Source organism: Salarias fasciatus, chromosome 15 (genome assembly GCF_902148845.1).
Source record: "Salarias fasciatus chromosome 15, fSalaFa1.1, whole genome shotgun sequence".
NCBI classification, from domain to species: Eukaryota; Metazoa; Chordata; class Actinopteri; order Blenniiformes; family Blenniidae; genus Salarias; species Salarias fasciatus.
The window spans coordinates 5,742,499-5,755,353 of record NC_043759.1 but is presented as its reverse complement, the minus strand read 5'-3'; the positions used below and the strand labels follow the sequence as shown (position 1 = coordinate 5,755,353).

Here is a 12,855-nt window from a genome sequence, read left to right as displayed (position 1 = left end):
ACGCCGTATTAATGAGAACTTCTCCAAGTTTTCGTCCTGCAGCCTCTCTGCCGACTATTTTTAGCGCAGCAGATGGAGCGGCCGTAGATGTTTCCTCTTTTATGGCTGCTTTCATTCTGATTTTATGGGAGCAGAACTGTTGAGAGTGTTTTCGCCCGTTTTTATCGATAACATATTTCAGACTTTTATCAGTCAGAGGCAGAGCTCCGCTTCTCTCTCTTTATAGGTTAGAAAGAAAAGGTTAAGAGAGAAACCAGTGGTTATTAATGCGCACGCTGAATTGATGCCTGGACTTCAAATTGTCCGGAAAATGGTGAAAATGTTCCAAAACATCTTCCTCATAGTGACCAACATTCTGAACTTTATTCAATTCAACTGTATCAATACGATCAACAGATTTTAACGTTTCACTTTTCATCTCACAGCGGCAGAACTGCTTGACGTATGCATACGTATAGGAAAGAATGAGATTATTGGGCTAAAAATATGAATCAATTGGTGGCGTTTCCAGAGAAATCCCACTGCTGGACAAAAACTATGTATGAAGCTGTTTTAATGCGACTTATTAGCCATTTACCATCCGTAAGTCAAGGTTGATATAAACCACTGTGTCCACAGTGCACAGAGAATAGTGCACGGCGTCTACATAGTCCCCTCATCACGTAGTTCATCACCATAACGCTAAGTGTTCACGTCGCACTGGCCACTTACTTCCTGGAAATTGTACGTTTTTGCACGTGGTCACTATAAGGGTCGTTCCAGTTCCCTTGTAATGTAAAAAGCACGAGTTTTTGATGATAGCTGGCAGCTGGAGTGCCCAGCAAAAACACACATGAGCACAGAAAGAACATGCAAACTTCGCTCAAGAGCCATTTACACTGCAACGGTGCTCAGAGCAGCGCAAAACGCAGCTTTTGGAAAAGACCTGGACTCCATCTGCTCATGCAGTTCCATTGCACATACGGTGGTTTCATTTCAAGAACAAACAACAGCAACGCACTAACCTACTAGTCATATCTTACGAATAAGAAGAGTCACAGATGGCTCTTTAAGAAGAACTACTGTTAGTCAAGGCCTGCAGAGGATGTCAGTGAACGTTCCTCTGCAATAAATACATGTTGGAAGCAATTCTTACCTTTCAGTATTCATTCTGTCATCAGAGTAAACAGCCTTTAATGTTCTGATGTGACTTTCTGTCTTGTTTTCAATCCGTCACTGTGCACAGTGAATATTTCACTGAAGTATCGCAAATCGAACTGAAATTGAAATATCTGCCAGAAAAACCACAATTAGATCTTTTCCTACAACTGTTTGGCCCGACTGATGAGGGTCAAGGGTCATGCTGAGGGAGCCACACCAGCTGTGGGATTCAAACCTGCGTACTCCTGATCCCAGTTTCGTCAAAATGTCATGTTAGTACTGTAACGGGAATCAGAGCCGAGCTACCGAGCTCCACGCTGAAGGCGCTGCGTCGGGATTTAAAACCAGCGCCGCTCGTTTCCCCGAGTCTGGAGTCGTGTGGCTGCGACCATCTGCTCTCTAACCCCGCCCGGGCTGCACAGATCGCTGCACTACCACCCCTGGATTATGGCATCAACACACTCGTGCTGCTGCCAAGGCATGGCACCGTGTGTGTGCGTGTGTGTGCGTGTGTGTGTCTGTGTGTGCGTGTGTTCTGAGGAAACAAAGACAACTGAGCACATTTGTCTTGATAAAACCGACTCTTCTCCCATCTCTCCCTCTGAACAGACGGTTGGCCACAAGGTGAAGTTTGGGAATACTTGGAGATATTATAATATTAGTGAAACTGCTAAGCCTCGGATTGGAGAGCAGATTGTGTGGATTCTCATCTTTTTGTTGTGTGTGTTTATGTGTGTGTGTGTGTGTGTGTGTGTGTGTGTGTGTGTGTGTGTGTGCGTGTCTGTCGTGGGATGAAAAAATGTCATTAACAAATTACTTCAGCGTTTTTTACAGAGTCGGAGAATAACAAAGTGAAATCCTCTTATCTCTGATCTCTGGACGGTGGGTTCACATCTATACGTTACGCAATGCGGGCCACAGACTGAGGTGGATTTATCACTGCTTTTTTTTTTTCTCTGCACATGGTAAAAAAACCACGTGCAATTCTTCCAACAGGAAGCACGATTCCAGCAACACAACGAGGTCATTGTGAGCAAGACTGGAAATCGTGAATGGATCGTGGAGATTCCACCTGAAACATTGTCGTGTGAACGGGTCCTAAAACTGAGGCCACCATGGATGTTTCATAAAAGTTTCATGATTACATAACATTTTAAAAACAATGGAACTGCAGAAAAGCAGAAACTGAACTGAACGATACGATGTAAATGTTCAAACAGCTCATCTAAAGTGTCGTTTCCCGTCACATCGCTCCTTTCAAAATCAGCTATTCGTCGGAAAACTTTCACCATATGCAGATGATAGTGTAACAGATGTGAACGTACGGGATGAAATAAGCATTAAAACCAAGAGTCAACATCACAAGCACTCTACAGCTTACTGTCCACCTTCTCATCCACAAGCAGAACTACTTGAAATTCAGCACAGTTTGAGTTTTTGCTCAGTTTTCCCCGTTTTCATCGTTCCGCGCCAGACTTCTGTCTTCACCGTTCATAATTCAGTCCTTGATGAAGACGGAGACACGCCGTCTAAACATGTCAAAGGTACGCTTAAAAACCTACACACCTACCTGAAAAGACGAACACAGATACAGTGACCTCCTGAGATTATCACCGTGAGCAATGTTGCAAAACAATCTGCATTCGTTTGTGTAAAATTGTCAAATTGGAGGAAGTTAGTGAAAATATCTGAACAAAAACAAAACTCCATCCATCCATCAATGGATGAAAAACAAAACTGATTTTGGCAAAAAAAAAAAAAAAAAAACTCAGAATCTAGGAAGTAATGTGTTGAAAAACTGAAAGTCTGACCAGAAGTGAAATGATGCTGAAGTCCACAAATAAAAGCTGAGGTGGGCCAGTTGAGACAATGAAACTTCAGTTTGCAGCGAACTTCTAAACATGCTGGGAACAGATGGGATCATTTTCAAACTAAATGGATCCTTTGGGTCATTTTCCTGCATCTGGTTGGCGTCCGCCTGTTATTAAAACCTTCTGGGCGTCGGGCCTCCCGAGTTCTAACATCCGTATGCAGCGATTCACAATGAGAGCAGGCGTGATAACGTCTCGTCACAACGCAGCAGCACCGGGATTATGGGCGGATTGCACCAATCAAGACGGTTCTATTTTTTTTTGCAGGATGAATATGAAATACACACACACACGCACACACACACACACACTCTACAGTGTCTCGTCATGTCTGCCTCTTTCAATCTCTTCGTCCAGAAACACACACACACACACACACACACAGAGCTCAGAGGTCTATTTCTGACTCACTTCTACACTAAAGTCAGTCAGGCATTGCTGATGAAGAGCACACACACACACACACACACACACACACACACACACACACACACACACACACACACACACACATCTCCATTTCAACAACCAGAAACCTCGGTCCTGGACTCGGGCTGCTTCTATCCGCACTGAATTATAATTTATATAAAACTTGTTGCCATAGCAGCAAGTAGCCCCCCCCCCAACACACACACACACACGCGCACACACACACACATACACACAGCTTTGTTTCAGAGTCACCACAACAAAGCCAAGAACCCATCAGAGAGTATAACTTATGAAATACAGCGTCCTAAGAAAGCCCGAAGCGCACAAAGGAGCCAGAAAAGCAGCTTTGTGGGATTAGAAATTACAGCGAGACGTCTGAAGAAACATCGCCAAATGAGAAAACTCGGAGCGAGGAGCGTAATCCACGGACGTCCCTGAAAATCCTGCAAAGGCAGGTATTTCCAGGTGCTGCGGCTTTCACGTTAGCTCTCAGATGCTAACGCCCGCATGCCATTAATCACATGTTAAGGCCTGTGTGCTGAAGCACGTATTGCTAATTTCACAAAGCCAATCAGGACACATAAGAAAAATTCATGAGAAAAGTAGGAGTCAATGTAAAATCAAGTGAAGAGTTTAATTCATACAAAAAAAGATGACTCATTATGGAGGAAGATGCTCTATAACCTGGATGCTAGTGGAAGATACATCAGTTCCATTTCTTCCACCGTTTTCAGTCTTTGTTCAAATTCAAGCACTTGCATTAAAGTAAACTCAAAAACTCGGTCAGAAGACTTTTTTTCCTTACATGTTCTTTTTCCTTTAATTCTCTTGAACTGCTGCCACGGAGGAGGCTGTGAATTAATTTCACTGCTCTAAACACTCTGACAGTAAAATTCCATTCTGTACCAGTTTCTGCACAAAGAATCGATTGGGTTTTTCTTTACATCTGACTGATACTAGTGGAGCTTTGTTTATCAGTAATTTGGCTGACTTTAAGCTGAATATTGTAACACACTTTGTGTCATTTTTGTTAAATTAAACCTGTGTTATAAATAAAGTTGATTGATTGACTTTCATCAATACGTCTGATGTATCCAAGACTATGTGACCACATTATGTATTATGTATTGGATCCAACTTGTTTATTGTACATATCTTTTTGTCCAGTAATTGCCCCATCGTGAATGTGAGAATACCTGCTCTACACTTCCATTACTTATTCAATCAATTTGTGTTTTTCGCAGCTGTTACATACAAGAATAAGGGCACATTTTTATTTATTTAATGTACTGCATGCACTCATTTGGTGTTTAAGAGTTATTTATTCATTGCATTTGTTTGTTTTTTCCCCAATGGATGAATATGTGCACCCTATTTATTTATGATCCATGTTATTTTTTACAGAGTATTTATTTACTGCATATTTTCTCACAATGTTTTTCCAGTGATTTGATTTGCAGTATTTTCAGTGTCAGAACATCAGCACACAGTTATAAATGATTTAATAAATCCACTAATTAATTCAATCAATTAATTCATATTGATCATATTTATGCATTTAACGGCATTTTCTCAATATATTTTTTCTCCCAGTAATTTGATCTGCGCGTCAGAATGTCCGCACCGTTTAATTATTCATCCCTTCATTTCCACTGCTGCTCTTCCAGCTTTCTGTGGGATTTCAGCGGAGATGTGGGCGCAGGACGTTTGACAGGACGACGGTGTGAAGCTGTGCAAAGAGAGAAAAACCCCGAGACCCCGTTCACACGACAACGCTTCCTGGTAAGACGGGTCGCTTTGTGTTTTCTCGATTAACAATGAGAAAACGCGGACATTCATATGGACGGACCGCCAAGGTGGATTGTTATTACAGCGACTCTCAAGTCTAAAACTACCAGGACCAGAAGAACCTGGACCAGGACCAGCGGACTCTGGTCCAAGTCAAACAGGACTGCTGTGAAAACGGTTCAACCCACATCCTTCAGCTCCTTTGCTCTGAAAACGAAGGCCAGGTGCAGAAAAAAACGTCCAAACAATATTTTTCGGACACACATGATTCCTTTTTCATGATCACAAATAGACAAACAAAAAAATGAGATTGATGAAATGTTGAAAACAGCTGAAATAACTAATTTAAAAAAAATCAAAATAGATGAATTTTTAAGAAAGGGCTTAAAAAGATGAAAGTGGCAAAATGTCCACAAAGTTTCTTCCTTTCAAAAGGAGTTTTTCCGTTCCACAGTGGCCTCTGCTTGCTCTTGTGGAACTGCTGGTTTTTCTCAGTAAAAGTGTCCAGAAATGACCGTGTTGCATTTGGCGCTATATAAATAAAGCTGAATTGAATTGAAAGCTGTCAAATAGAAAGTTCCACGTTTCCACGGTAACGTCAGAAAACGATGGAGGAGGATCCGGAGCGTTTTGGAAAGGTTCCACCTGGAGAACCCTTCTCAGAGGCTCCGTTCTCGCTGCGGGTCTTGGAGCTCGTCGGTCACTCTATATCTTGAATGTGACCTCCAGACGGCAGTGAGCGACGTGCGCAGAAGCAAGCATGGCGTCCGCTTACCAAAGTAAGTATGGATTCTGCTGGGGGGGTGCATTGGCAAGGACCTCATGATATGATTATATCACGATATATATCGATATCACGGTGCATTTTCAGTATCTCCGACCACCTCTCTGGCCGGGAGTTCATCCCCCTTCGCCTCCACCTGCATCGCCATCATCAGCCTGGGAGCTGCCGACGCCTCCTGCTCCGGCAGAAGTTTGAGCCCTGTCATTTTAGAGCCACCGAGGGGTATTTAAAACAAAAAGACATCTGAAATGCCCTTCAAAAGGCCCCACAGGTTCAGCTGGTGCAGAGGAGTAACAACCGACTGACTCAGCTGGGCCAGAGTCCATCAAAGTGAGCGAAAATACCCAGATTTGCCTCCTAACTGGGCACAAGAAGTCCACAGACGTGATTATCCATTCAGAGCGTCCAAAGATGTGCAAAAATACTAATTCAGCCCACATATTCACTCTGGGGGACTGCAAAGCACTAAATAACAAATACAGAGAAGGGGAGGAGGACGGTGGCATTTAAATGCACAGTCATAATCAAGCCACTATCTTTTTTTCTCTCTTTCTTTCTGAGCTGATCATCATTAGTGATGAAAGTTTGCCAATTATAGCAGCAGCGTTATTTACTGAAACATTTCTGGTAGTAAAGCGAAATGCCAGCAGAGACAGTGTGTTAGTAAATCCGATGAATGAGAAATGATCGATCAGCTGCAGAAAGCGGTTTGATTTCAAGCCAGACTCTGTTTACAAATGGCGAATTTTTACAATTTAGTTGATTTTGGGTTAAAAGACCCGCTGATATCTCGCAGGACGAGGCGGTTTCTCATCAGTAGTAACACTGTTTCATATTCGGCTATCAGATTCAGCAGGGATGTGCGTGCATTTTAGCAGAAACACTGATTTTTTCTTATTTTGAAGCACCGGCAACATCAAGTTCTCGCCCACCAAAACAGAACGCAGTGCGCGCAACTCCACTGTTATTTACTCAATCCCGGCTGCACATCTGTTTATTACATCTGACCCGAAAACAAGTAAACAATCCGGGCATCACGTGGAAACCAAGAATCTCGCTATAAACGCAAAGCAAGCCCACCTGCACGCGATACGTTTAAAACAGGCGAGAAGGCTAACGGAGTTCGGCACGTGGTTCCCAACGCAGCACGGAGCGGTGGAAGCGGGTCCTGGAATCCGGCTCAGAGGGCAGGTGATGCGGGGATGCGAGGGGCCCGGGGCCCGGTCCTTACCTTGGTCAGCTGTGCGATCTTCTTGCTCATCTTCAGGTGCAGGTCCTGGGTATATTCCATGGTGATGCCGGACTGGAAGGACATGCTGGTCCCCGTGGACGCGGTGAATTTGCCCTGGCCGGCGGGGCAGTAGTGCTGCTGCTGCGGCTGCCAGCCCGACCCAGTCGCCATCTTCAACGACGATGCTCGGCGGAGACACGGAGCGGAACCGGGGCGGCTGCTGATGGAGCGGCGGCGGGAGGGAGGCGGGGGAGGCCGGGCGGGTGGAGGTGGAGGAGGGGGGTGGAGGGAGGGGGATTTAATTAAAAAAAATAAAAAGGGAAGAATCAATCAAAAATAAGAACTCCTAACATACTGTGAGTCATTTCTCCTCCGGATCGATTAATTGTAATAATATCAGAATAATGATCTTAAGCTCCGGAGGCTGCCAGCATCGTGTCCGGCTGAGAGGCTCCGGGAGGCGGGTCGGAGGCGGCTCTCTCCCCGGTGGATCGGTCACCTTGTCAGCCGCGGAGAGTGAGTCCCGCTCGGTGTATTCCGGTGAACGGAGACCGTGTGTGTGTGTGTGTGTGTGTGTATGTGTGTGTGTTACCATGGATCACCTCAACAGCTCGTGCGGCGTTCACGTGCAATAGGAGCAGCGCTGCATTCACGGACCGTGGGACAAAGCACAGCTCTGTAATGGAAATTATTCACAAATTATTCCGCCAAAAAGTAAAAATTCAAAGAGGATTGATGAACTTGTAATGGAATTTTATTTCATTTTATTTTCGAGAATTTTAATTTCCGCCTTTGACCTCCCAATTTCGGCTCTTTTTTTTTTCTTTTAAATTCTGATCTCTGATTCAGAGACTGGAGTCAGAATCCTGACTTCGATTTTCTTCTCAACATTCATACTTTTCTTTTTGGAATTCTGAAATTAAATTTAGAATTTAGACTTTGTTCCTTGAGGATTATAAACGGAGGGTTGGGGAATTAAAGTCACAAGCATGTCTGTTTTTTTTTTCTGGTTTGTTTTTTGTTTTTTCTGGGGAATGTTCTCTCTTTTATAACCCAATTTCTGACCTTAAATCATAATTTTTCCCTGAATTTCAGAAATTGAGGTCAGGTGTCTAACTTTACTCTCTAGGTTTTATTTTGACATTCATCTCAACATTCCCAGGCTTTATTTTGAAAAGCTGAGATTAAATTTGGGGTTCAGATTTTGATTTTTGCCCCCCAGAATTTAAGATTGAAGTCTGAACTGGATTTAATCTCATAATTAAGATTTTTTTTTCTTTTTTCAATCCTGGAATCAAATTGATTTTTTTTTTTTTTTTTTTTGCTCCTCCAGATTTTTTTTTCCCTCTAAATTTCAGCAATCTTCAACATTCTCAATTGTGTGGGATTCAATTTGGAATTCAGACTTTTTCCTTTTAAAACTCTTCAGTTAAACTAACATCATTCTCAAAACTCAGGCTTTTATTTCTGGTTATTCTGTCCTAATTCTTCAGAATTCTGACCTGAACCGCATCATGTTTTCTTTAGAATTCTGAGATTAAAATCAGATTTTATAATTTTGACATTTTAGCCAATGTTCTCAGATTAAATTGAGAATTTTTTTTTTTAATTCAGAATTTTCACCTTTTTTTCTCATAGTTCTTGGAAATAGGTCAAAATTCTGACTTAAAATCTCAAAATTCAAACTTGCTTTATTTTTTTAAATGTTTTTTTTCCCTTCCAAACTTGCTTTAGCTCAAATCTGACTCAGAGTCAGATCTGAATCAGAACATCAAGGGGAAAAAAAATCACAAAACAGCAAAGACTTGTTTAAATTATTCACAATATTAAAGAACGTATAGATATATAGACATATTTAAATTGATTAAGACCACATAAAGTCTTCAAAGAAATAAAGAACAGATTTTTTAATAAAATATTTAAAAAAAAAAAGATTTTGATATGAGCATAATTTATCTTCTTCATTTTCCCTCAGAATTCTGTCGCTCTGTAAATCAGTTCTATATGATTGCTGAAATCTGAAACTATAAACTCTGCTTAAACCAACATTAAACCCATTTCTGGCCACTTCAGCCATCAAAGCTTCAGAGGAATGAACGTTTAAAGTGATTTTAGCGGCAGCTGCAGGAACCGGCCCACGTCCCGCCGCCGTCTATTTATACACCCACCGCCGCTCTATGTGTGCATTTATATGCAAATGCATCATTACTGAGGCGGATAATGTGTTCAAACAAGGCGAAAATTGGCGAAACTGTGCGTCACTAAGACGGCATTCAAAAAGGCCTGAGTTTTCAATATCGAGGCCGTGCAGCGTGATGACGACGCTCGCAGGCGAACGCTTGGAACAAACAGGGAAAATGAAGGATTAACCACTGAAATAACAGTTGATGTTGCTTTCGGTTGGATGTCAGAGGTGAAAAACATGAGAAGTTATTGTCTCAACCTGTTAGAGACTCGTTGGAAAGATCAGTCACTTGATTAAATAAATGAAGTTAAATAAACTTTTCCTGTATTTCATTAAAAAAATGATATAAATCTAATATTTCATGACATATCTCAACCTAAAGCGCTGTCAAGTGTGTCATGTATGTCAGTTTCTGCATGTGTGTGTGTGTGTGTGTGTATCTCCAAATCTCCTCTTCTTAGCTTCTTCCAGAGGTTAGCAGCTCATCGATCAGGTGATCTTCAGACGCTCCGGCTCATCTTTCTGTTGTAGAGCGTAATCGACCTCGCAGACGCTCTGCAGGTGTCGTGGCCGCCACAGGTTCTCTCAGCGGCTTGTTAACGGAACACGACGTGACTGAAGTTCCTCCACGCTGTCGTTCGCAGCCTCTGCATATTTGAGTATGGAACATGAATCAAGCTCGCCACGGTTCAAGACAGCCAGAGTCCCATCATCCAGCTTTAAAACTGATCAACCGACGTGGGATTCAGCCTTCCTTTTCCTCGTCTCGCCTGCAGAGACGCCGCCAACGTTCCCTGAAACCCCCGTTTCCGTCTCATTTCACTGCAGCCAGCTGTTCCTGCTGATTACCGCCGCCTCCGCCACTGCTGCCGCGTGGTGCGGTGTGGGTGACGACCTGCTTCATACTGCAGCTTCAAACCTGCGGCTCAGGAGGAAGCCTCGCCGCCGTGTGTGTGTCAGCATCCAGTAAACACAGCAAGCCAGCATCTGGGACGAGTGTTTGTTGTGTTTTTCAGAGGTGAAGGTCGACACTGCAGGGAATCACGCTTCAGGTTCCCTTCACTCAGTGTTCTCCAGTGAAAATGGGAAACTTTCAGTTTTGGGCGTGAAAAGGAAACTTTTTAAAAGAGCAGTTCTGCACAGGCTTAGTTAATGGACAGAGACCAAAATGGCGGCCTCCAGAGTGACACGACTCGAGTTGACAGTCAGGATTTCCACTGAAAATGTTTTGAAAACACCTTCCAAGGTACAACTTTTGAAAAACTCCCGATAACACTTTACTTGAAGCACCTGGTATAACACATTATAAGTAGTTATAAACACTTATAAATGATCACAATGCTTTATAACCCACTATACAGCATAGGATTAGGGTTAGGGTTAGGAACTGATGTTACAAAGCATTGTGATCATTTATGAGTGTTTATAACTATAGTTACACAGTGCTATAATGTACTCATAATGTGTAGAGCCATATGAAATCCGTGTTAACGGAATCGCGGACGGAATCGAGGAAATGGCCAATAAAAACAGACTTGGAATAAAACGCGGAATATTGCGGAATTCGTCCTAATCTGGTCTGAAATTCAGTTTTCGGGAGAAAATGGAACCTTATAGTGCAAAGCAAACATGCCGGGGGGACCGCCCGAGCTGCTGCAACATGTACGTCACTTCCACAGCGCTGCTAACATGCTAAAGCTGCGTTCACAACGCCAAATGCTTTCCGCGATTTTGCGTCAAAATACAATTGAAAACAAATGTGAACGCGCGTTCCAGCCGCGACGAGACGAGACGCGACGCAACAACACGATGTCCAAGCGAGCTGCTCCCTCCCCTCTCACACATTCAAAAAAGTTATGAAACTCCACGCTAAGCGCTAAATACAGAGCAGAACAGTACACGGACTTTTATGCCTCAGGGGAAAAGCTTTTTTGTAAATACTGTCAACATACTGTGGACAGGCCTCGCACAGACGCATGCGACTAATTGAAAATTATTTCTTTGTTGCAGGACTTTAAACATTAAATCGACTGTTATATCCTATTAAATTGTGGACATTTATTCATTTCCACTTACCAGACACCTTTTTTTATGGTAAAAATGAGCATAAAAAACAAAATACCAAATTCAGAAATATTAAAACGGAAAAAACGGAATTTGGGAAAAAATAAAACGGAATTGGGGAAAAAATAAAACGGATTTCATATACCTCTAATAATGTGTTACACAGGGGTGCTTCAAGTAAAGTGTTACCAAACTCTCCATCTCCGTGGACTCATTCATAACAATGAACGTTGCGTGTGTGACGGCGTGAAACAACTTTTTTTACTGCAGAGGAGATTAAAAAACCATTAATCGCCCTCTGATATTCTCTCTACGCGCCACATTCAATACTCAAACTTTTATTTTTGAAAAAGGTAAATTTTCAACATTAACATTATCCAGAGTCACAAATCAACAGACGTGCACTGAGTCGCAAATGGACATTTATTTTTACAATTAATGACCTTTTTGAACAAAGTAACATCTTTGTGAAATGCTTACGAGAAATGTAAGAGTTGTTTGCTAAACTATCCGAGTCTTTACTTTTATTTCCATTGACTCTGCTCTGATTCCTATTTGTCCAACGCTGCAGCATGAAGTGTGAAAAAATAAGGTTTAACCAGTTAAAGGACGTTAAATCGACTTTATTCTGTTCCTGTGACTGTGAGAAGTTCACACGTTTAAAAAGACAAAAATAAAAACTAACAACGCAGGAAACCTGAGCCAAGGCAGCCGCTTCCCTTGTATCGATTTCCTGATATGAGCGGAGAGGAGGAAACGTCCCCTGGCAGCCAACTCAATGACATCTCCCATGATGCCGCGGGAAGGCGGCCTTCAGAGAGCCGGCGCTCACCGAACCACGGCTCTCCTCCTAATAATAGCCTCCGTTTGGTGAGAAACACTGACAGCAAGACAGCTTTGTTCCGGCTGATACCCCGTCCGAGCAGAGCGGCGTTCTCAGGGCGAAATCTGTCAAGAACGACTTTACTTTCCTACTGGCTTCATCAATTCTTACCACGAATGTGCCTGATTATCATTAAAGTCTTCCTCCTGCTAACATTCAGATTATACAGCATCTTCTTCTGGATACCAGCTTTTAGAACTGAGGTGTATTGTGGGCGTGAGTGTGTGTGTGTGTGTGTGTGTGTGTGTGTGTGTGTGTGCACGCTGACGCTCACGGCCGCCGTGTTGTGTTTGGATTTTAGGGAGAAGTGTAAATGTGGGGAGCAGAGGGAGCGTGGCTTGCATCTGGTGCCTCGACATGATGGACTGCCGAGCGTTGCTGTTCACCATGTGCCTGGGATTGGTTCTGCAAACACACACACACACACACACACGTACAAGCACGCACGCTTGTTTGTCATCCATCTGCGCTGCTATT

The 12,855-nt window shown here is 42.9% G+C and overlaps 1 protein-coding gene across 1 annotated transcript in view; it reads right to left on the bottom strand.

Moving 5' to 3' along the window:
- Window positions 1–7,412, bottom strand: part of fam184ab (family with sequence similarity 184 member Ab) — a 110,126-nt gene extending 102,714 nt beyond the window's left edge. The window contains exon 1 of the mRNA XM_030110412.1: window positions 7,247–7,412. Coding sequence (XP_029966272.1) covers window positions 7,247–7,330 — 84 coding nt within the window. The 5' untranslated portion in view covers window positions 7,331–7,412. The remainder of the gene's footprint in view (window positions 1–7,246) is intronic.
- Between the last annotated feature and the right edge of the window lie 5,443 nt (window positions 7,413–12,855).